At 36.8% G+C, this 26,159-nt stretch overlaps 1 protein-coding gene across 4 annotated transcripts in view; it reads right to left on the bottom strand.

Annotated features, from left to right (window-relative positions):
* The window catches only part of SNX14 (sorting nexin 14), an 81,340-nt gene that overhangs the window by 18,061 nt on the left and 37,120 nt on the right, over positions 1-26,159 (bottom strand). For 2 of the 4 annotated variants that reach the window (XM_080663227.1, XM_080663225.1), the window contains exons 8-19: positions 21,255-21,411; positions 19,302-19,377; positions 18,322-18,366; positions 18,144-18,224; positions 17,933-18,047; positions 15,864-16,019; positions 15,410-15,534; positions 14,857-14,915; positions 12,499-12,525; positions 10,431-10,563; positions 6,685-6,886; positions 2,359-2,442 (exon numbers count right to left, since the gene is read on the bottom strand). In XM_080663227.1, the coding sequence (XP_080519353.1) occupies positions 2,359-2,442; positions 6,685-6,886; positions 10,431-10,563; positions 12,499-12,525; positions 14,857-14,915; positions 15,410-15,534; positions 15,864-16,019; positions 17,933-18,047; positions 18,144-18,224; positions 18,322-18,366; positions 19,302-19,377; positions 21,255-21,411 (1,260 nt within the window). The remainder of the gene's footprint in view (positions 1-2,358; positions 2,443-6,684; positions 6,887-10,430; positions 10,564-12,498; positions 12,526-14,856; positions 14,916-15,409; positions 15,535-15,863; positions 16,020-17,932; positions 18,048-18,143; positions 18,225-18,321; positions 18,367-19,301; positions 19,378-21,254; positions 21,412-26,159) is intronic. The other 2 variants (XM_080663228.1, XM_080663226.1) reach the window with 1 other exon arrangement.

Here is a 26,159-nt window from a genome sequence, read left to right as displayed (position 1 = left end):
AGGTAAGGAGGCGCGTGCACGGAGAGGGCTGGCAACTGAGAACGCAGCTGTCTTTTTCAAGTGGGAGGGAGACAAAAGCTCCCAACTGCTCTGAACTCCAGTTCCGGGCAAGACTCTGGAGACCCAGACTCATACGGGGAGAAACTGGACTGTCTGGCAGCGGGCAGAACTCGAGGGCAGCTTTCTCTCAGCGGTACTTGCAGCGATTACCAAGGGACACTGAGATCTGGGAGCCTCTTAGGGCAGGGCTGACGGGAAGCCATTGCTGTTTGCTCTGCCCGGAGACTACACCCCACCCCAGCTATGTGCAGAGGCTTTTCCATAAGAATGGCCTGGTCCTTTGAAAACTAAACTTACCTAACAAACTGCAGCTGAGTCAGTGAGACCCAGAACATCCAAAAGAAGGCCCAAGGCCCCACAGCAGCTTGCATTGCTTCACAGCTGGGCCTCATTTGGACACCTCCAAAACCCAAACAAAGAAGAGGAATCTGCAGATCTCTCCATAGCTCCTGCTGGGTGGCCTCAGGCAGAGGCTAAATTAGCACCTCCTTGTAGATCCAAGAGCCAGTGTACCCAGGGGTCAGAGTAGGACCATCCAGATCACAACTCCTCAGGTCCATAAGGGACACACTCACGGGGCAGACTCAGTGAGCACCAAAGCCCCACTGAAGCAAGTCTTGCCTCATAAAGTTGTCTCCAGCACAGAAGTTCTCCCAGCATAGACACAGCTGATCCTCACAGCCAATTGGCCTGGAGGTCAATTCCTCCCAGTGATACCAACAACAATCAAGGCTTAACTACAACAAGACTGTGCACACAGCCCACAAAGGGGTGCACCAAGAGTGTCCACCTCAGGTAACTGGGGAGGCTGAGCCACTGGGCCCTATAGGACACCTAGCACACAAAGCCACTCTATCAACTCAGGGAAGCAGCCAAAATGTGGAGACAAAGAAACAGGTCACAAATGAAAGAAATGAGGAAAGCAAACGACTGGATATAGAGTTCAAAACTACGGTTATAAGGTTTTTCAAGAATTTCCTAGAAAAGGCCGATAAATTTAGCGAGACCCTCGAGAATATGAAAAAGGACCATCAAGAAATTAAGCATACACTGACTGTAATTAAAAATAATATACAGAGATCTAACAGCAGACTAGAGATTCGCAAGAATCAAGTCAAGATTTGAAATACAAAGAAGCAAAATACACCCAACCGGAAAAGCAAAAAGAAAAAAGAATCCAAAAATATGAAGATAGTGTAAGGAGCCTCTGGGACAACTTCAAGCGTACCAACATCCCAATTATGGGGTGCCAGAAGAAGAGAGAGAGCAAGATACTGAAAACCTATTTGAAGAAATAATGACCGAAAACTTCCCCCACCTGGTGAAAGAAATAGACTTACAAGTCCAGGAAGCGCACAGAAACCCAAACAAAAGGAATCCAAAGAGGACCACACCAAAACACATCATAATTAAAATGCCAAGGGCAAAAGACAAAGAGAATATTAAAAGCAGCAAGAGAAAAAGAGTTAGTTACCTACAAGGGAGCACCCATACGATTGTCAGCTGATTTCTCAACAGAAACTATGCAGGCCAGACGGGAGTGGCAAGAAATATTCAAAGTGATGAATAGCAAGAACCTACAACCAAGATTACTCTACCCAGCAAAGCTATCATTCAGAACTGAAGGGCAAATAAAGAGCTTCACAGACAAGAAAAAGCTAAAGGAGTTCATCACCACCAAACCAGTATTATAAGAAATGCTGAAAGGTATTCTTTAAGAAGAGGAAGAAGAAGAAAAAGGTAAAGATAAAAATTATGAACAACAAATACATATCTATCAACAAGTGAATCTAAAAATCAAGTGAATAAAAAACCTGATGAACAGAATAAACTGGTGAATATAATAGAATCAGGGGCATAGAAAGGGAGTGGACTGACAATTCTTGGGAGGAAAGGGGTGTGGGGGTGCGGGAAGAGACTGGACAAAAATCATACACCTATGGATGAGGACAGTGGGGGTGGGGGGTAAGGGTAGAGGGTGGGGTGGGAACCGGGTGGAGGGGAGCTATGGCGGGGGGGGGGGGGGGAAGAGGAACAACTGTAATAATCTGAACAATAAAGATTTATTAAAAAGATAAAATAAAACATCAAAAAGAAAAATAATGTAGCAACAAATTAATAAAATATAAACAAGCAGAACTAAGATAAAAACAGGATGTCCTATTATCAAATGTACATAGGTGTCACTGTTACATTTCCTTGTAACTATTACTTAAAATTAAAAAATTAATCTGGCTCAACAACTTTCAAGAAAGCTCAGGCTGAAATGTAATGTTTTATACAAAAAGGACAACATACCATGAAATTCCGTTAGTTTTGATTCAAGTACATAGAATTCAAGATATCTTCTATAGACAGACCAATGTTCAGGCTCATGCCCAACTGTAAATTGAATGAACACACCCTGAGTAATAAATCATTTTATAAACCATTATTATTAATAGAATGCAGTATTTAAAACATTAAGTATACAGAGCTGGAAATTATTCCAGTCTTAATAATTTATTATTTCTTGTTATCACTCTATTAATGTATTTTATCCCATATTGTAATTTTAAATTACTTAGAAAACTTTGATAAATTCACCTATTTATGAAGTTATCTCAATAATAAATATATTTTCTGCAATAGAATCATAGAGCTGACAGCAACTTCAAAAAATTATTAAATTATGATTATTTTTAAATTTCACAAAAATGATGTATTTCATAAAAAATTTGTAGTCAATTTTGGGTATCCCAAATATTTACTAATTATACAGTACTAGAGGCCCGGTGCACAAAATTCGTGCACTCAGGGGGAGTCCCTCAGCCCGTATTGCAAGAGGGCGCAGGCCAGGCAGAGGGACCCCACAGGTACACGATCGGGGATGGGGAGGGACGTGGGAAGTTGGTCAGCCAGGGAAGGACTGCAGGAGGGCTCCAGGGAGTGTCCGGCCCATCTCACTCAGTCCCGATTGGCCGGACCCCAGCAGCAAGCTAACTTACCGGTCAGAGCGTTTGCTGCCTGGTGTTCAGTGCACATCATAGCGACTGGTTGACCAATCGATTGTCTGCACCCTGGTGCTCAGTACACGTCATAGCAAGTGGTTGAGTGGCCTTAGCATATCATTAGCATATTACCTTTGATTGGTTGAATGGCCAACCAGGCACTTAGCATATTAGGCTTTATTATATAGGATAGAACAGCACTATCCAATAGAACTTTCTGCAAATTCTATAAATGTTCTATATTATCTGCACTAATACAGGAGCTATTAGCTATTGATCACTTATAATATGGCTAGAATAAGTAAAGAACTGAAATTTTAATATAACCTAATTTTAATTGCCACATGTGAACAGTGGCTACCAAATTAGATAGCAAGAACTAATGATTTAAAGACTAAGTCAGAAAAAATAAATAAATAAATCAGGTCAGCCTGCCTATTCCAATTCCAATTCCGGTTTGCTTAGAATAAAAATAATTGTACTGCCCTAGTCGGTTTGGCTCAGTGGAAAGAGCATCGACCTGCGGACTGAAGGGTCCCGGGTTCGATTCCGGTCAAGGGTACATGCCCAGGTCATGGGCTCAATCCCTGGTAGGGGGCATGCAGAAGGCAGCCAATCAATGATTCTCTCTCATCATTGATGTTTCTATCTCCTTTTCCCTTCCTCTGAAATCAATAAAAATATATAAAATTATTATTATTATAATAATTGAACCTATTACATAAAATAATCTCCCAGGACACTTTTATACAGTGCAAAGTATCCAGTAAGCACCCCAAAAATGTTAACTACTATTATTAGCATCTCTTGTCATTCTAGCATTGATTTGGAAATGCAATGGATCGTGTCAACTAAAACCACAGCAACCCAAAAGCAACACCTGTATTCAGAAAAAAACAGCTTGCTATGGTCACAACCTATAAAGCAAATTCTGTTTTTTTTCTTCAGCACTGTTCTTAAAAGATCTATATATTGTATTTAGTTTTGGTTTTAAAAACCCTGAAACTGCTATTTTGCTACACATATAAAATATATGCAATATTTAAATGATATACTTTTTTCCCCTTCATAGGCCATGGCTTCCTAAGAGCATATATTAATTACATTGACTGTAAAAGTCTACATACAGCACTGCTGACAAAAATTATCCTTAGAACACAAGTTTTAAGATGTTTTTGTATTGATTTTATGGTTAAATTATTAAGCTAAAGTTTAAGAAATAAAGAACAAAACGAAAAGATGGTTGTCCAAAAGGCAAAAACTAAAGTACATATATTCCCAAAATATTTAAAAGCATATCATAATAAATCATTCAAAAGAAGATAAGAGTTAATACATGCTCACATAAATTGTATGGATGGGGGTTTATAGCTGAATAGTCAAAAGTTTTAAATAATTCCCTGAGAGACCAGAGCCAGGTTTTAAGTACCAGGCACAGGAAGGAATTGAACCCAGAAGCTAACCAGGGTCTTTCTCATTCTCTCCAACACTTAAAATACAATCAGTAGAAATAGCAGGCAAAAGATGCAAACAAAACTTTGCTTAAAATCAGAGTATAATATCGACAGTGTCTTATCTGTACACTTATTAGAATGTTGAGATAGAATAGCAACTAGCAAAACTGAATGGTAACTACAACAAAATCAAGTAGCAGTGACTCAGAACTGGATAGATCAAGACCCTGCCTGGTATTAGCTACAAGAAAAATCATAGCTAGCTACTCTGAGCATTCTTCCTTCCTCGTTCCTATGTTTTATGTTCTTGAAATAGGATCAGCTTCTGAAAAAATAAAAAAAACCTAATAGTTTTTGAAAAAGAAATAAGGGGAATTATTAGCACTGACCTTCACACTATCAGCCAATCGTTCCCCTCTCTTAACCCTTTCCTAACATTGCCACTTTTTTCCTTCTTTCACCACAGATAGTTTCTCTCTACCTGAGTTCAACTTTATCTTTCTGTTCATCATTTCCAACTCTGATGTACTTTTGTTTACAAGAATGCCCCACCTCTTGGACAAAGCCTAGGGTGGGGACTGTTGAACTCCGTATGGATGCTATTTACTCAATATTACAGTCTATGTGTAAAACAACCAAAAGAAAAAAGATAGCAAAACATGAACAAAACTTGTAAAGTTGTGTTTAATCATATATTTTTATCACTTCTAATTTGCCGACAACAATGGAGGAGGAGAAATGCTGTCTTAATTAAGTTGGTATAATATCTGATATAGTGCTATGTGCATTAATAATAGCCAATTAAGTATAATGGCTAATGATGATGAGAGCAAAACTGTTAAAAGAACATTATATATGGCCGAAACCGGTTTGGCTCAGTGGATAGAGTGGCGGCCTGCGGACTGAAGGGTCCCGGGTTCGATTCCGGTCAAGGGCATGTACCTTGGTTGCGGGCACATCCCCAGTGGGAGGTGTGCAGGAGGCAGCTAATCGATGTTTCTCTCTCATCGATGTTTCTAGCTCTCTATCCCTCTCCCTTCCTCTCTGTAAAATATCAGTAAAATATATATTGAAAAAAAGAACATTATATAAAACTAGAGGCCCCGTGCACGAAATTTGTGCACAGGAAGGGACCCTAGGTCTGGCCTGCGACCAGGGCCAATCTTCGCTGGCTGCTGGCAGCTAGCCCTGCCCCTAGTTCCCCATTCCCCATCCGGTGATCGGAGCCTGCTGACCAGAGGGAGGAACCAAGAGGTTGGCCGGTTCCTGCCCACTCACCAGCCCTGACCCCCCCCCCCCCACCAGTCATCCTCTGTGTGTGGGGCGACCGGTAGGAGATCGGGATCCCACTTGCTCCCACCTGCCTTGGCCTGGCACTGCCCACGTCCGCCACCACACCCCGCCAGTTCCCCGTTCCCCATCAGGCAATCAGAGCCTGCCAGCCAGGGGGAAGGATCGAAAGGTTGACTCTCCTACATTGAGAGTCTGCCCCCCTGGTGGTCAGTGTGCATCATAGCGACCGGTTGTTCTGCCATCCGGTCAATTTGCATATTGTGCTTTTATATATATATATATACTAGAGACCCAGTGCACGAATTCGTGCATGGGTGGGGTCCCTCAGCCTGGCCGACGATCAAGGCCTATCAGGGGGCCAGCCAGCCGGGGGGAGGGACCATAGGAGGTTGGCCGGCCAGCTCCCCCAATCAGGGCCAATAGGAGAGCCAGCCGGTCAGGGAGAGGAGCCATGGGAGGTTGGCCAGTTAGGGGGAGGGGCCACAAGAGGTTGGCCAGCCATGGGAGGTTGGCTATGGGAATGCACTGACCACTAGGGGGCAGCTCCTGCGTTGACTGTCTGCCCCCTGGTGGTCAGTGCGCGTCATAGCGACTGGTTGACCAGTCGTTCCAGTCGTTCTGGTCATTCAGTTGTAACAGTTGCTTAGGCTTTTATATATATAGATATACCTTGTTGGGTTAGATATCTTGCTGATTGAAAAAATTAATTAACTAGCAATAGAGATAACCTAGAAAATCCTAAGCTTTCATTCAATTTCCTGTTCTAGACAAGTACCTTTTGGATATGTAGTCATACTCAATATTTATAAATGACAAAATGTTTGTCATTCCTGATAAATACAGACTAACCTTAATCTTTTATGAAAGGTACTCATAAAGCTTCCTACCTGCTCTTCTATCATTCCTTTCAACATCAATACAAAACACAGGTATCCTTTCCTTTTTGTCCTTCCTTTCAGCGGAGGGATCTTCAAAAAAGTCTACATATGGAATGCTAATTTTCCATGCAGCAAGGTTTCGGGGAGTATTAGGTGTGCTCACAGCTTCCACTGGAGAATCATCTTCCATTACTACAATACCTTCTTCAATCTGGAAAAAAACCACCAGGAAAAAAGTAATTATTTCTAGGACTTTCAGACCTGAGATACAACTATAAAGTAATATGTCCACATAAATTCTATAATTTTTAATACTTTTGAGATTAGATATCAAATTTTCTACTAAAAATACATACATAACAAATAACAAGTTAACAGCATCAACTCCAGGTTTTGTTACATCACCTATAAATGAATATTCAATAGAAAATAGATATTTCAGATTACTGGAAAAGATATTAAAAACACACAAATATAGAAAAATATTTAATTTCGGTAATAAAAAGTAAAAATTAATGTACTGATATTTTTTAATTTGGGGATATAAAATTTTATAAATGTAAACAGCCATGGATGGAGATTATACAGATAAACTGGATATGTGATACATATTGCTGGTTACTAAATATACTGGCACAACCCTTCTAGAAAGCGTTTTTGACATTGTGTATTTATAGAGCCATAAAACAGTTTCAACCAAGTAATTCCATTTCTGGGAATTTTTTCTAATAAAAGTATTTATTCCAAATGAATTTTTTAAACTGGGAAAAAGGCACAAGTATTCATTGCAGCATTAAATAATATAAAATTAGAGAAGAGGTCTGAAAGGGACCTACCTCTATAAAATTAAGATTGTTTTTTAATCTCCTGGCTTCTAAAATATTAACAAGATTAAATGTTTAGAACAATAAATATTTTTATAATATTACTTGAAGAACAATTATTTTTTTTAAATAAACATGTTCTCAAAATATACACAAAGAAAAAAGGAAAAAACTGTCTCTACCTCATTAAACTAAAAGACAACCTCGGAAGTGGCACATTATATCTACACCTGGTCACCAAGATCTCTGATTCATGTTAAAGGGGGCAAAATATTATAGATACACACACTTTTTAAGGCTATGAATCAAAGGTGGTAACACTTAAGAAAATTCTAAATAGCCTAATCAGAGCAAACAGGTGGTGGAGGTAAATTTATTTCCAGAATTCTAGCACCCTACCTTCACTCTCAGGTCTACTCTCTTCCCATACCTCTCTTTTAAGTGATTCTTGTCCTCCCCATACAGTCCCTTAGCAATTACCCCTTTTTTTGTTCTTGTCCTAAAATGGCTTTCCATAATCTCCAATAAGACCATTGGTGATCTTGGGACTTCTTAATGTTCTGTTGAAAACAAAAGTCCTCAAGACCTAAAACATAAAACTATAAAGAGAGATAATAGATGTTGCTTTTTGAGACAAGACTATCTCCTTATAAACCTGGAAGAAAAACATAAAGAAAGTATGTGTGAGGAAAATACCCACTCCACTGTTTGGAACCTGAGGAACGGGGGTAGCATTTTCGATTATACAACTGTATTTCTGTTCATGGATTTAGCTTCTGAGAAGAGAAGGTAAAATGAATCGTAAAATAATAAAAAATTTGTTTAACCAGCTAAAATGGAGCCAGTCACCCTTAGGTGCACAGGATGATGCTCAACCAACTGAGCCACACCAGCCAGGACCACCCCTTCCTTTCTTTTCAGAGTATTAGAAATTACTTTGACCTCTTCTCCTACTTTCCATTATTACTATCTTTGGTTCCAATCAAAAATTTCCTTGTGCCACTACAAAAGAGAACTCTCTCAGCTTTTTACAGCTTGTATTTCAAGTAATCATGAAGAACAAAAAATAAAAAGTACATCTTCCCCAACAAAAATTATGTGTTGAGAAGTTCACAGTAACATAGGAAAATTTTTTTGTTATTGTATTAAGTGGGGAGAGAGCAGGACAGAAAACTATATATATAATATAGCCTAATCAATGGCGGTAGAAATAAATATATTTTCTTTTTTTACAAATAAAATCACCAAAATGTTAATAGAAGTTATTGGGTGATAGGCTTATGGGTGGTATTTTAAATTTTTTCCACTTTTCTATATTAGTTTAAAAATTGAGATTATAATATACTAAAAATTTAAAAATTATAAATAAACATTATTTTGAAAAAAAAAGACTCCTTACTCTGGTTTACTATCTTTATTCTACCTACCCTTTTAAGGAAAAACAAGGCTTAAAGAGAAAAAAAAATTCTGTATCTGGCCCTAACTGGTTTGTCTCAGTGGATAGAGCATCAGCCTGCAGAAAGGTCCCAGGTTTGATTTCGGTCAAGGGCATGGACCTTGGTTGCGGGCACATCCCCAGTAGGAGGTGTGCAGGTGGCAGCTGATTGATGTTTCTCTCTCATCGATGTTTCTAACTCTCTATCCTTCTCCCTTCCTCTCTGTAAAAAAATTAATATATATTTTTTTAATTCTGTATCTGGATTATCCAAAGAGAAAAAAAGGGTTAAATAAGATTTTCTCCCATTTAAATTATGAAGAAGCAGTGAATCTCCTAAACAATTCATCATTACAATCAGAAAGAGGTCAAAAGAAAGAAGTAAAGAGGTAAAGAAGAAATTTATTTACTCTCTTTTCTCCCATCTTTTTCTTAGTTATTACCAATTCCCTCACTATTATTCATTCCTTTTACACCCAGGTTAGTGGATTGCTTAGGGGCAAAGTCTATGTCTTAATCATCCTTTTATTTCCAGTGCTCAAAGTCACTAAAAGATAAATTGAGGATTCAGGATCAATAAAGATTAGTTAAACAAATAAAAAGTACAAATAAGATAGTATTTGTGTTTATGGAACTAACTAATTGATAGGGAAGACAATCATAAACATATAATTTCAAATAAAGTAAGGTATATGCTTCAACATATGATCTAATAGGAACACAAAAGAGGAAATGTTCAATTCTACTTGGGGTCTCAGGTAAGGGTTCATGGGGTGGGCATTTCAAGACCAGCATGTGCAAAATATAGAGAAATAACAGCATGGTGGGTATAACGTGCATATAAATCAACTAGAGATCCTATTAAAATCCAAATTATGATTCAGTAAGTCTAGGATAAAGCCTGAGATTCTGTATTTATAACAAGCTTTAGGTAATGCTGATGCAGCTGTTCCATATCAGTTTGAGTAGCAAAAGTTTAGGTCACAGGGTTGGGGAATGTCTGGCTCACAGGCTATATAAGGCCTGCGAAATCATTTTGTCTGAACCTGCCAAGGCATTAGGAGTGAGTTAATTTAATGTTTGACCAAATATAGCAGGCTAATTTTTAAGTTGATAACTTTGTATGGCCCGCAAATGATGTTATAAATATCCAAATGGCCCTTGGCAGAAAAAAGGTTCCCCAGCCCTGGTTTAGGATATCTATGAACAACTCAGTATGTCTGGACCACATGGTTGGAAAGAGTTAAGATCAGGATATGAATTAAAAGCCTAACCAAAATACGGTTTAACAGAAACCATTCTGGCCTTAGTAGGCAGTAAGTTAGTGCTCAGGAATTTAAAAAATTAGATTAGCACCATGAAACTATAATCACTAATGAAAGAATTTATAATGGAGGACATAAAGGAAGTCTGAAGTAAGAAAGATAAAGAAGAGAGAAAATAACAAGTAATCATATCCAATTTTTTATACTATTGTAGGTCTGAAGTTTACTTACGAAATCATCTTCACCTTCAGCTAAACCATAATTAGGTAACATAGCTCCCTCCATGGTGGTACTCTTGAATACTCCTTTAATTTTGCTACCTATTCTGCTGATTCCAAATGATTCTCCTCTTTTTTGTGTGCTCCTAAATATTAAACAAAAATATGTCAATCACAATCAAATTATCTCAAGTCTAATTTACTGTAAACAACAGTAAAGAAAAATAGCTGTGAAGGTATAGCTAACATAACTTTTCAGAGTTCTCAGTCACAGATTGTCTCAACATCTCAAAGCAAAAAATTTAGAGTTTACAAATGGAAAGATAGCCCTAGCTGGTTTGGCTCAGTGGATAGAGCATCGGCCTGTGAACTGAAGGGTCCGAGTTCGATTCCAATCAAGGGCACATGCCTGGGTTTCGGGCTCGATCCCCAGTAGGGGGCATGCAGGAGGCAGCCAATCAATTATTCTCTCTTATCACTGATGTTTCTATCTCTCCCTCTCCCTTCATCCCTGAAATCAATAAAGATATATTTTTTAAATGAAAAGATAAATAAATGAAACAATTTATTAACAAACATTTGAAATGTACCTATTTAACTGAACTAAAATATTTAAAAGATGAGAGCCCCCTAGTGGTACATCCTTCTTATTGCCATACCTATTTTGAAATAGGTTTTTTTTTAATGTGGAAGACAAAGTTCAAAGCAGAATATCCATATAGAAACTGTAGTGCTAAAATAATATCATGTAGAAGAAAAAATATATAAAACTATGACCTTCTCAGTTCATTTTAGACAGAACTTAACAAAAAAAAAGGTCCTCTATGACTGAAAATGTTCAAGCAAAATTCAACATTATAATCATATTAATACTCAAAAAAAATGTAGTATAAAATTAATCTTAGTTAACTTCAAAGTAATAAAAAGAAAAGATAAAATGTCAAAGGAAGGGGTTAATAATGAACATAAGAATGAAAGTAAATGTAGCCTAAGAAAGCAGCCTGTTCTGCCATACATATTACTATTAATAAACCAATATGTATTGCTTTTTAAATTTTTTCAAAAGTAAATTTTCTAAAAGTAGAAATCACTGGAAAACACCCACACACAAAAATAAGCCAAATTTTCTCCATTACAATCTACTGCTCCAGGTTTCAAAAATTAAAATTATAACTTTTATCCAATTTAAAATTTGTGCTCACTATATACTACTGCCCTTATAACAGATACCTAAGTAAAAATGACTATTTTAAAATCCATGAAAGTTTATTTTGAATGCTAATGGATCACTACTATTTCTACAAGCAAAATTATAGAAATAGAAGTAAACTGATCAAGTTTTAACTACACCAGGTATATAATGACATGTGCATGTTATACATGTCTAAGGAGCAAATAAAACTAATTTTAAACTGTAAAAACTCTAATACTAAATTAAATATTAAGTGGTAAAAAGGGTACTTAACCTAGATTATTTTATTTAAACAAGCATGCAATTAGTGTTTTTAAAAATCCAGAACTATTACCACAATTCCGATAGAAATGTTTCCAAAAAATATAAAAATGTTGACAAAATATTATTAAAATCTAAACATCTAGAATTTAGATAGATTATTCTACTCTTTAGAATCTAGATAGATTATATAAAACAATTGGGCTTTCTGAAATATGACCTATCTCTAAAATACCTGATTTGTGTTTGTGCCCAGAAATATTGCACTTCTTGCTTTAAAAAATGCTTTCAACACAGATAATCCTAAAAGTAATTTAGCAAAATCAGTAACAAAACAAAACAGAGTCAATAACCTTGAAAAGCTGAATAATGGCTTTATCATTTTATTTTTATACTGACATTTTTATTTTATGATGACCTAAGAATATACTGCTATTTCAAACAGGGGATATCTATAACCAAAGTATAGGTTAATTTTTAAAAGATATCCCAATTAGCTGAAATAAAGGCAGTAATAGTACAGTGGTTCATTATTTTCCTTTCTATATCTACTTAGATTGGTTTGGGTGCACTTTTGGGACTTAAATAATTTATACAGAAAAGAAACACATGCTGTCTCAAGACTTACCGAAAATCATCCAAACTTAGGCTACCTCTGCAATAACAGGTATGTTAGATTATATAAGGAAAGGAGAGAGAGAAAGCCCAGATATTAAACAAGTTCCACTTTAGAATACAAAACAAAATTTAAAAGCTTTAAAAGGTACACAGGTGGACAGCATTCACCTTTGCAAAGGGAAGGAATTCTTATGAATAACATGATAAAGAAAAGAAAGAGTACAAGGGCTGTTTGGGGCAGGGAGAGACTTGGGAGTATGAATTCTAGATCATTAAAAAGTAGTTCTCAAAAACTCAGTATGTCAGAAAGTAATTCTGTATTTTTTGCCCTCATTTAGGCATACCACTTGTTTGACACAGTGGAAAGTATGCAGAGGCTAAGCCACCAAAAACTTAGCACAGAAAACAAACCTGTATTTTCCAGCATGAAATTCATGTCCGTATTAGATATAATTATGCATGCTTCACATGTTTTTAGTTTGCATATTTTAAAATGTATGTTTTAAGCTCTGAAGCAAGATTAATAAAAGATCTCTAAATATTTTTAAGTTGTGCATTGAGTATGGAATTAAATATAAATTAAAATTTTACTTTCAAGATACAATGAAATAGAATGTAGACAAAAAAGATGAATAAATATTTTACATATTTTAAGTTATTTAACAGCAAATTAGCAATGCTACTTTAAATTTTCAATGAAAGAATGTAAAGAAAGTCTTGCCCGGTTGGTATGGCTCAGTGGTTGAGCGGCGAAACCAGGAGGTCATAGTTCGATTTCAAGTTAGGGTACATGCCCGGAATTGTGGGATCAATCCCCAGTAGGGGGCGTGCAGGAGGCAGCGGATCAATGATTCTCATCACTGATGTTTCTATCCCTCTCTCCCTTTCCCTTCCTATCTCTAAAATCAATAAAAACAGATTTTTTTTTTAAAAAAAAGGGAGTCTTTCTTATTCTATATAATAGGTAAAGAAACTTTAAGCATAAGACTGATAGTATTAGAGTCAGATCAATATCAAGAAAAACTTATTTCGGTGCCCAGAATGAAAAGAACCCATATTTTCTTCCTGTTTATTTTATATTTTAAAGCCAGCAAAATTAGTGCATTAATACACCTAGGTGTTCTCAAAGTGGCAAAGACAGCTTTCCATCTCTGAAATTAAGATCCTGATTCAGACTTAACTATTCAATGGGCTAATAAGACCAAAGAACCACTCCACCTTAAATGGTCCTATATAACAATTTCAGCAAGCTTAATATCCTAGTATAGACCCCAAATATCCTAAGTCTATAAACAGGGCGAAATTTCACCTACTTCTCAAGTGATGCTGGGAAATTTGATAAAAGTTTAGAAAAAGTATTTAAATGAAAGAAGAGGCACATGAGTTGAGTAAAGAATGCTATTTTAACTGAGATTTCTGTTAAATAAAGTCAATGTTTCATGACTATAATATATAAATTCTTAGGAAAGGGAAGTGATATCGTTACAAAGAATCATAAAGATATTTTCCACCTTTCAGAAAAGCTATTACAGGTATACTATTTGTATTGAAGCATTATGTAAGAATTAATATTTAATATTCTAAAAATGCAATATATCTACAACCCTTGTCTATGTAAAAAAAATGCTATATATATATATCCTCCCCATGGCTAATGTTTTCATATTTTTCTTTGTGCTATCTATAAAACTATTCCACTTTATATCTTTCTCTTTGTACCACATTTCCAATTTATTAGATCCTTGCTCAGATAAACTAAAAGGTGTTGAGCAACGTGAGTACATTATAGAAACAGAGATTTGATATCTGTGTCAATTTTGTACATACTCCAATTTAAGTACAAATCAAGACATTATTTAGTTTATAAATGGATAAAGTTTTTCTCTTCTGTTATCTTTCTTTAGGTCATTTAACTGCACACTTACATTTCTGGAGAGCCAGAAGGGAAAGGCAGAAAAAAAAAAAGTCCCCCTCTACTTTTCTAACCAGTAAGTACTACAATAAAAAGTACTCACTGCCAGGGGTTGAGGGGGTTTACTGTCTAAAATTAAGTTATCTATGGATTTCATTTATGCATGCAGTCCATATTCACCAATAAAGCAGGTAATCAAACACTAATATGTATTAACTATGAGATTAACAAGGCAATGGTGTGTATCTTGTTAAAGTTTTCTAAAAGAATTTCAGGCATTCTGTTGCTGTATGTAGTACAGCTCTACAGTTCCCTAGTCAAATGTCTTGTCTACTTATATAGCAACAGAACCACATACTCACAGAAATACAGCTAAAAAAGAAAATCATGCTATCATAGAATGATTAGCATCAACAAGCACAAAAACAAAACATACATGTGATTAAATATACCTACCTGTTAAATTTTGAATTGCGTGTTGGTGATTCTGCACCTCTTAAAAGTTGTCTGAAATACTTCAAAAATAATTGTGATTTATTAAACTAATATTTAATACTGAAATATGCTACTTTACCATACTACTTTCCAGTATAAAGAAAACGTTATTTAAATCAAGTGAATACAACCACAGTCTAATAGAGTAAGGACTAAAATATTGCAAATAGAGATATTTAGGCCATTTGATTTCCACAGGTCTACAAATAATGTATATCCAAGAATGGAGTTTCTATTTCACAGAAGTACCACAAAGTCACTCAGGCATTTGGCAAATCAGGTAGATTACAATCTACCTGTTCATATATATAAAAACATGGTTTTAATATTAAAAAATTGTTTTTAGAATTAACTTCTAATCTCCATTATGTAGTAAAAAAGAATATTCACTTCCTTAATTAATCATGTTTTATTTTTGTTTATTTTGTTATTTGAATCACTCATCTAATCATATCAAAGCCACTACGTAAGTTTTATAGAAAAATTATCAAACAAGATTAATATTTTGACTTACCTCATCACTGTGGCAGAACATAGGAGTAAACACATTCTCCAACAGAGAAAGTACATGTTCATATGCTTCAAAAAGACATCTCATAGTTTGAAGTTTCACAACATCTATATAGGGGCCTTCAGCAACTATTTTAAAAAATTATATTGTAGAAATTGTTTATAAATAGCATAAATACATTATATATTAGTTTAAAATTCATGACAGTGAGATAGCATACAAACATGTTTTGTGGAAAATCTACTGTAAGGTATAGAAATCGCACTAGAATGAGGAATTAGAACAACCAAACTCCAGTTCTGGCAAGTATCAGTTTCTTCATCAAAGCTTTCATCTAGTTAGTAAAGTAGGATAATGCCTGTGTATCTCACACAGTGTTGTAATAATAAATAAAGTATATGAGAAAACTCTGAAAACTAAAACGTTACAGAATTCAGTCTCATCATCTTTGACTTACTTTTTTGAATCTCTTCTACAATGAAGGGATCAAATCGAATTTTGTCAATACTTTCATCCAAACAATATGTTTTGTAAATTTTCTGCAACTCCTCATGAAGAGACAGCATTTCATCATTTGATAACTCTGGTCGCAAAATTCTATCATTGAATTCCTCTAGCAAATTAGGAAAGAGTAAGAAAAAAATGAATTATTTTAATATATAACTATTCATAAAAACTTCATGTTCCCAATCTAATGGTAATCAATATTAAAAGCAGCAATTATAAACAAAATGTTCATCATTTTAAACTTTTAAAAAGACTTACTTAGGAGTAAAATCACTGCTCAGATGAAAGAAAAACTCAAACAAATATTTTATAGACTAAGGTAAAATATATAAATAATTGCATAGCAATAAAACTTTTCTAGAATTTAGAATAGTAAATACTTTCTTAAAATTTCATTTTAATTTTTATTTTAATCTAAATTTTTCTTTAAAGAACATTATGTATTAATTCCTTATATGAAGTGTCTTTAATATTTTAAAATCTGATTCACTAAATAACAGTGAAAATTAAGGTGTGTTTTTTTTTTAGTTCCAGTCAAGTTTATCTTTTTGTGTTTTTTTAAATATATATTTTTATTGATTTCAGAGATGAAGGGGCGGGGGGAGAGAGAGAGAGAGAAACGTCAATGATGAGAGAGAAACATTGATCGCTGCTTCCTGTACGCCCCGCACTGGGGATTTGAGCCCACAACCCAAGCATGTGCCCTGACCAGGAATCGAACCATGACTTCCTGTTTCATAGATCAATGCTCAACCATTGAGCCATGCCAGCCTGGCCAGTCAAGTTTTTGGGGGTTTTTTAAATACATTTTATTGATTTTTTACAGAGAGGAAGGGAGAGGGAGAGAGAGTTAGAAACATCAATGAGAAAGAAACATCAAATCAGCTGCCTCCTGCACACGCCCTACTGGGGATGTGCCCACAACCAAGATACATGCCCTTGACCAGAATCGAACCTGGACCCTTGAGTCCGCAGGCTGACGCTCTATCCACTGAGCCAAACCAGTTAGGGCGGCCAGTCAAGTTTTTAAACAATATTTCCTTCCACCATGAAGGTTACAGACTAGAGATGGAGTGGAGAATCTGAACAAACAAATCATTTTTTTCTTATACTTAAATTTTTAAGACAACATTTTAAAGATAAAGTATTCATTAAAAGATAATCCTTTGCCCTTGCCAGCTTGGCTCAATGGATAGAGAGTCAGCCCGAGAACTGAAGGGTCCTGGGTTCAATTCTGGTCAGGGGCATGTACCTTGGTTGTAGGCTCAATCCCTGGTGGGGCTGTGCAGGAGTCAGCTGATCGATGTTTCTAACTCTATCCCTCTCCCTTCCTCTCTATAAAAATCAGTAAAATATAATTTTTAAAAAAAGATAATCCTGCCGAAACCGGTTTGGCTCAGTGGATAGAGCATCGGCCTGCGGACTGAAGGGTCCCGGGTTTGATTCCGGTTAAGGGCATGTACCTTGGTTGCGGGCACATCCCCAGTGGGGGGTGTGCAGGAGGCAGCTGATCGATGTTTCTCTCTCATCGATGTTTCTAACTCTCTATTCCTATCCCTTCCTCTCTGTAAAAAATCAATAAAATATATTTAAAAAATAAAAAATAAAAAAAAAATAAAAAAAGATAATCCTTTTATAGTCCATACAATGTCTTGTAAATCCAATAATGCAAGATGTTATAGAGCTTAAAATAAAAATAAAGCATTTTTTAATTTGATTATTTAATCAAAATAATCCTTAACGAAAACTATAACAGGGCTATTCATATAGGCTAATGATTGAGTATATTATTTTCATTACACTTAATCTTTAGTAGTTTTTTTCTGTTAATATGAGTTGGTTTAAGTCAGTTATAGATTATGTCCCAATCTAGAAAGAGTGGACAGTTGAAAGACAGCTCTTAGAATATCTAGTAAATAAAACTTGGTACCATGATAGATGACAACTATAACAACTTATCTGATCTCAATATTAAAAACCTTAAAAATGACTTTAGTAAAGTACACAGGTAAGCCTCACCCACAGTCAGACAAATTTGCAAGACGTGTACTGCTCCTTCTTGTTTCAGAAAGTTCATAAAACGAAATAAGAGATCTTGCTGCTCTCTGATTTGCTTCAATTCTAATTTCAGCACCTAGATACAATATGGGAGGAAGAGTCAATTAAGGCTATGTAAATACGTAGTAAAATTGTATACAAAGTAATATAAGTTATTGTTGAAAATACTTACAGATGGCTTTTTATTTCTAGGTTCTGCAAATTTTTGCAAGAATGGAACCAAAGGGGAAGGTGGTTCAGTTGCTTTTTCAGGCTTTGAAGAAAAAGAATTCATTCATTAAAATTGATTTGACAGATATGAATCAAAATTCATGTGATGTGAAGTGTTTGCTAAGATGTTAAATACTCACTGGACTGTCAACTATGAAGATGATAAGCAAATGATTCACAGTATCCTAATAAAAAATCATAAACACAGATCAGAACAATTCCATTACTAATTCTGTCTAGAATACTTATAGCTTTTATCATATTACAAAAGTTTCTAGAAAATTAAGAAACAAATGAAGCAATAGCACAGTGTGTGTGTACTCATGTAATACAGAGGGACTTTTAAAAAAATCTGCAATGCATGATCTCACCTTTTGTGAAAATGGACAAAGAAAAGTTATTCTGACTTTGGCATTTAAAATGTTTATAAAATATTCCTGTTTCTTCAAAATCTTACTAGATCAAAAGCAAAAGCAACTCAAGTGTATAACAAGGGATGGATGAGTAAGCAAAATGTTTTATTTTCCTACAATGGACTATTACTCAGCCTTGAAAAGGAAGGAAATTTCTATATATGCTACAACATGGATGAACTCTGAGGACATTATTAAGTGAAATAAGCCAATCACACACAAAAAAAACAACAACACAATTACTGCATGCTTCCACTCATATGAGGTATATGGAGTAGTCAAATTCAGAGACAGGAAGTCACATAGGTCGCCAGGGGCTAGGCAGGGGTGGGCAAACTTTTTGACTCGAGGGCCACAATGGGTTCTTAACTGGACCGGAGGGCCGGAACAAAAGCATGGATGGAGTGTTTGTGTGAACTAATATAAATTCAAAGTAAAGGAGCGGAGGGAGAGCAAGAGAACCGGATAGAACAGCCAGATCCAGCCCGAGGGCCGTAGTTTGCCCAAGGCTGGGCTAGAGGGAGGGAGGAATGAAGAATTATTGTTTAATGGGTGTAGAGTTTGTTTTAGAAGATGAAAAAAGTTGTGGAAATGGGTAGTAGTGATGGTTGCTCAACATTATGTACTTACTACCACCACTGCATATATAAAAACATTTAAGATGATAAATTTTAAATGCAATTAAAGAAAAAAATGTTAAGACTTACTGGATCAGCTAGGAAATCCAAAGAAGGAAGAAACACAGAACCTGAAAGGATCTCTCTTAAAAGTAAGGTCAAGGATCTAGAAAAAGAAACAATGGTGTACACAGTTAGTGATTTACATCAGTTCTTATGTGGGAATCGTGCTAAAATGCGAACTAGGATTCAGCAGGTCTGGGGTGTGTCCCAAGATTCTGCATTTCTAACAGGCTCCCAGGTGATGCTTATGCTACTGGTTTACAGGCGACAGTGGAGTCCTTAATTGGTGAAAAGAGAATACTATTTAAGGGGCTTAATCACAAGGAACAACAGCCTGTAATTATTGGAATCAAGAGACTAGGTCAGTGGTCGGCAAACTCATTAGTCAACAGAGCGGCAAACTGCGGCTCGCAAGCCGCACCTGGCTCGCAAGCCGCAGTTTGCCGACCACTGATTTAAGGGAAAAAAGCATTTCCTTAGCAGGAAGGACTTGGATAAGCATTAGAAACATTTTCTGCCTTGAAATATTATTTTGTAATTATAACACTTAGAGTAATATTATAAATTAATATAAAATAAAAACATTTTAATTAAAATGTTTACATAAATTTTTGAATTTATTAAAATGGGAATTTTAAATAAAATAAAGTAACATTTAAAATAAAATACATCTGGAACCCTAACCAGTTTGGCTCAGTGGACAGGGCATTGGCCTGCGGACTGAAGGGTCCCAGGTTCGATTCTGATCAGGGGCATGTATCTTGGTTGTGGGCACATCCCTAGTAGGGGGCGTGCAGGAGGCAGCTGATCGATGTTTCTCTCTCACCGATGTTTCTAACTATCCCTCTCCCCTCCTCTCTGTAAAAAAATCAATAAAATATATTAAAGTACATCTGAAAAAATAAGCCATGGTTTCTGCTCTAAGGATTATCAGGGTAAGATTAATGAGGTAATTTATGGAATAATCTAAATATTCTCATACCAGATCAAGGGAGGATGTATCAAATGACATCTAACTATTCTTCCCAGGTGGACACCTTAAAACCCAAATTTGTCTGTACAGTTTGTTCAAATTATTGCTCCTAGTGAGTCATAATGTACATGTCTTTAAAAAGAAACATCAATCTCAGACATTTCTCATAGCAATTTTTTGTTCTGATATATCGCCTCGGGCAAGGAAAACAAAAGAAAAAATAAATGGGACTACATCAAACTAAAAAGTTTTTGTGCAGCCCTGGCTGGTTTGCTCAGTGGATAGAGCATCAGCCTGTAAACTAAAGGTTCTCAGGTTCGATTCTGGTCAAGGGCACATGCCCGAGTTGTGGGCTCGATTCCCAGTGGAGGGTGTGCAGGAGGCAGCCAATCAACGATTCTCTCTCATCATTGATGTTTCTATCTCTCTCTCCCTTCCTTCCTCTCTGAAATCAATAAAAATATATTTTTTTAAAAGTTTTTGCACAGCAAAAGAAACGATCAACAAAATGAAAAGACAACCCACTGATTAGAGAACATATTCCCTAAAGATACATCTGATAAGGGGTTCATATCCTAAATGTAATGAAGAACTTATAAAACTCAACACCAAAAATAACAAATTAAAAAATGGGCAAAGGACCTTGTTGGTGTGGCTCAGTTGGTTGAGCATTGTCCCATGCACTAAAAGATCACAGGTTTGATTCCCAGTCAGAGCACATGCCCAAGTTGCGGGCTCCATCCCCAGTGAGGGGGTGTGGAGGAGGCAGCCAATAAGTGATCCTCTCTCATCATTCATGTTTCTATCTCTCTCTTCCTCTCTCTGAAGTCATTAGAAATGTATTATCTGACATTTTAAATAAAAGACCTGATCAATTATATTTTTAAATAAAGTATTCATGTCATAAACTAACCTCAAGTTTCAGTGTACTCCTACTATGATTAAGAATAGCAATATTCATATGGCATGGTTGCAAATACTGCTGACATTTTCCAGTCTATTTATACCTGCAGTCTGTTGCTTTAGGAGGCAAAACATAAGGAAAAAGTAGTTCAGTAAGTTTCCTTAAATAGTGTAATTCATCCCTTCGACTCCTCAAGGCCACATGAAGCTCTGGACCATATTCTTCTAATGCCGCTTGCTGTAAAAATTCTGTATTTTCCACTATAAATACAGATAAAAAATAAGTATTGGAATAAGTTAAGCAACATTAAATAACTTCAGCCATTTCCATTAACAAAAAATCATTTAACATAGTCATTGCTTTCCTAGTCATTCCTTTCCTAGCCCTCCTTTCTTTCCATTATGTATTCTACTGAGAAATTTTTTACAACCAGGATATAAAAAAGTAATTTTCCTTTTGGCTAGAAGTTTTTAAATTTTGTAATTAAAAAAACACCTTTCCTCCTTGGCAAACAAGAATTTGAACTATGTCACTACTATAGAAATCATAGTAAACAAAAGCAAATGTTTTTTAAAAAGTGGAATAAACTAAAGCAAACATTTTCCAGCATACACAAAGCCTTTGTTACCAAATGTACATCTTCTGCAAATACAATAACAAAACAAACAAAAAACACCTCCTTAATATTCTTATTGTCTCTGTTTTCATACCAAAGTCATTCAGGTAATCCTTTAAAGTATTTATTGTATAGAAAATGGCTTCCTTGGTTAAATTCTGTATCTTATGCCCAGAGTATAAAGACACAAAAGGTACAGAACTGTGTAAGGTGGACTCCATGAACAGATAGATTATTTAATAAACGTTAACTGATGATAAAAGCTATATTAAAATGAAGTTTTCTTAAAAGGTCAAGCACTAAACCAGTATTTTAAAACTTGAAAGTAATTATATTGCTACTCCTTTTTACAGGCCTCAAAAGCCTAGGAGAAAATGCTTTCCCTTATCTGCGTTTCATGCCAAGTTTTAAAATCATGGAGTCTGGCCCAGCTGGTGTAGCTCAGTGGTTGAGCGTTGACCCATGAACCAAGAGGTCCCTGGTTTGCTTCCCAGTCAGGGAACATGCCCAAGTTGCGGGCTTGATTTCCAGTGTGGGGTGTGCAGGAGGAAGCCAATCAATGATTCTCTCTCGCCATTGTTATTTCTATTTCTCTCTCCCTCTCCCTTCCTCTCTGAAGTTAATAAAAATATTTTAATTAATTAGTTAATTAAAATAAAATCATGGCCGAAACCGGTTTGGCTCAGTGGATAGAGCGTCGGCCTGCGGACTGAAGGGTCCCAGGTTCGATTCCGGTCAAGGGCATGTACCTTGGTTGCGGGCACATCCCCAGTGGGAGATGTGCAGGAGGCAGCTGATCGATGTTTCTCTCTCTCATCGATGTTTCTAGCTCTCTATCCCTCTCCTTTCCTCTCTGTAAAAAATCAATAAAATATATTTAAAAAATAAAAAATAAAATAAAATCATGGAGTCTGTAAGGGAATCTTAACTGTAATTCAACAGCATTTATTTTTGACTATTTACTTCTATTTTTATTGAAAGATAATATAAATACATTTACCAAAGAAGCCAACATACACATTCTAATAATGTGAGTACTAAGAAGATAAATTTATGCCAGAGGTACAAAAGCAGGACTAGGAAAGAAGGACATAGCTTTTACAAGACATGCTTTTTTTTTTTTTTAATCTTCACCTGAGGACACGCTGGGGGAGAGAGAGAGAGAGAAAGAGAGAGAGAGAGAGAGAGAGAGAGAGAGAGAGAGAGAGAGAGAGAGAGAGAGAGGGAGAGAGGGAGAGAGAGAAACATCACTTGGGTGCCTTCCACATGCTCTCCAACTGAGGATCAAACTTGAAACCCAGGTCCACTCGGGCCAGGCAAGACATGCATTTTATTTTATAATTATGCAAGTATTTTTCCCCAAGAATTTGGGATACTGGTCTTTTAAAAATTTATATTATAAGCAGGGATTTAAAATAAGAAGACTAAGCTATGCTAAATCTCACTTCAACTTCTTTACTGATATGATCTTGAACAAATGCTATAATTCCTTTGAGCCTCAGTTTCCACACTAGTAAGTAGTTATTAACACTGAAAAGTTGTCATTCAACATGTATAAACAATTAAAATATCTGGTATGATTATGCATTCATACATAATATATAAATTTAATCACTAGATTTGAACTTATTCAACATCTGTCAGACATGAGAGATTTCTGCAGTCCTAGATAATGAGAAAATAAAGGAATCAGGCAAAAGATAAAAAGAATATAGAAGGGGGAAAACCTTAGTTGGGAATATAGCAAAAAGTTGGGAATATAGCTGGAAAACAGGGCATAGACTAATCCCCACTCGTCACTAGTGTATCTACTGCCTAACCAGTCAGCAGTTTTCAAACCACAAAAGGAAATGACCCTAAAATACACAACAAGGAGAAAACTTCAGGATGAAAGCCTGGATCCTTCTGCACAATTATTACTGAATTTAAATTAAACCAATGCTTCATATATAAAAACATTTCCAAGGTACATGGAAGTACTTACATAGAAAATGTCAATACAGAGTGAGGCAAAAGTAAGTTTATAATTGTGAGTATGTGAAACAGTTTATTTTTGTATTATTATTTATTAAGTAGAGGCCTGGTGCACAGATTCATGCACCAGTGGGATCCCTCAGCCTGGCCTGCGGGGATCAGGCCGAAACTGGCTCTCCAACATCCCCCAAGGGGTCCCAGATTGCGAAAGGGCGAATCTTGGGTGACACACCCCGGAATCGGGCTCCCTCCTCTCTGGTTCCGGGCGCATCACCCGAGAACCGCTGCTGCCAAGTCACCGCAGGTCGGCAGCTCCTGCGTTGAGCGTCTGCCCCCTGGTGGTCAGTGCACATCATAGCTACCAGTCGGACAGTCGAATGGTCGGACAATCAGCCAGTCACTTAGGCTTTTTTTTTTTTTTTTTTTTTTTATTGATTTTTACAGAGAGGAAGGGAGAGGGATAGAGTTAGAAACATCGATGAGAGAGAAACATCGATCAGCTGCCTCCTGCACACTCCCCACTGGGGATGTGCCCGCAACCAAGGTACATGCCCTTGACCGGAATCGAACCTGGGACCTTTAAGTCCGCAGGCCGACACTCCATCCACTGAGCCAAACCGGTTAGGGCAGTCACTTAGGCTTTTATATACAAAGATTATTATGTTATTTTCCATATGAACAACTATAAACCTACTTTGCCCCACCCTGTGTAATCCCTACTCCCAAGAGGCAGATTAAGGAGAAAACATCAAGAGAAGAGGATAAATATGGATGAAGAGGTGAACCTTTAATTATTCCCTGAGTTAACAACTGTGAGGCCAAAGAATTTAAAGAATAAATTCATGCACTGAAGAAATGAAAAATCAAAAATCTAAAAACCATTTTTGCAATTTTATCTAATTTACTGTCATATTTAGAACACCAGGATAATTAATAAGAGTCCTTATGAATTTCAGTAATTACAATGTTATTACTCCAATCTAGCATTTAATAGTGATTTTTAATGTGTTTTTATTGATTTTGAGAGAGAGAGAAACACTGATGGGTTGCCTACCACACTCACTCTGACAGGGGAACTAACCCGCAACCCTGGCATATGCCCTGACCAAGAATCGAACCGGCAACCTTTTGGTGCACAGTACAACGCTCAACCAATTCAGTCACACCAGCCAGGGCTAATGGCGATTTTTTAAATTAAGGACCCATTTTTTACATGAATAGCAGCAAATTAGCAACCCCTGTTATGCAAAGACTCAACAATAAATTTCAGTCAAAATGGTCTGTCTATAAATGTAAAACATTCTCATAGAGATAAAATAATTTGAGGATTTTATTAAACTGATCAATTCAACTAAAAATGACTCAATTTGGAGAAACAAAGATGGCGGCATAGGTAAACACCTAAACTGCTGCCTCGCACAACAATTTCAAAACTACAACTAAAAGACAAAACGGTCCTAACCGGTTTGGCTCAGTGGATAGAGCGTCGGCCTGCGGACTGAAGGGTCCCGGGTTCGATTCCGGTCAAGAGCATGTACCTGGGTTGAGGGCACATCCCCAGTAGGGGGCGTGCAGGAGGCAGCTGATCGATGTCTCTCTCTCATCGATGTTTCTAACTCTCTATCCCTCTCTCTTCCTCTCTGTAAAAAATCAATAAAATATATATATAAAAAAAATAATAATAAAAAATAAAAGACAAAACGTCTATTACCCAGAACCACGGGAAAGCTGGCTGAGTGGAAGTTCTACAACTAAAAGGAAAGAGAAAAGAGCATTGAGACGTGCACAAGCGCTGAAAAGCTGAGGTACGGAGGCACGCGAATCAGGCTGGCGGCGGGCGACTGGGTGCACTGCTTTTTTCAACCTAAAGGGAGACAAGCTCCCGATTACTCCGAACTCCAGTTTCTGGGGAGACGCTGGGGACCCAAACTCCTACGGGGAGAAGCTGGACTGTCTGCCATCGGGTCAGAAAGTGAGGGTGGCTTGATTGCAGAGGTGCGCCCAGCAATCATTGTTTACTGCACTGGGGCGCAGGATGTGGGGACTTGAAAACGCCACACCTAGCCTAGTGACTCCCTGAGACCCCGCCCCACACAATCTACAAACCTACCCAAGCTCCAAGCAGCAGCTTTAGCATATGAATGGCCTGCCTGATCACAGCTTAACCTAACAAACTGCAGCTCTGGTCAGACAGCTCCAAAACCTCCAAACCCAAAGCAAAGAGAAAAAAACTGTAGTTCTCGCTGTAGCTCCTGCTGGGTGGCCTCAGACAGTAGCTGACCTGCACAACATTGGAGATCCAGAAGCTAGTGTACCTAGTGGTCAGTGTGAGACGACACCAGATTTCAACTACTCACATTCATAAGTGACACATTCAAGAGGCAGACTCAGTGAGCACCAAAGCCCTAAACAAAGTTC

Source organism: Plecotus auritus (genome assembly GCF_963455305.1).
Source record: "Plecotus auritus genome assembly, chromosome: 4".
Classification (NCBI taxonomy): domain Eukaryota; kingdom Metazoa; phylum Chordata; class Mammalia; order Chiroptera; family Vespertilionidae; genus Plecotus; species Plecotus auritus.
Note: the sequence above shows the minus strand (reverse complement) of the source record. Positions and strands in the feature narration are given on the sequence as shown.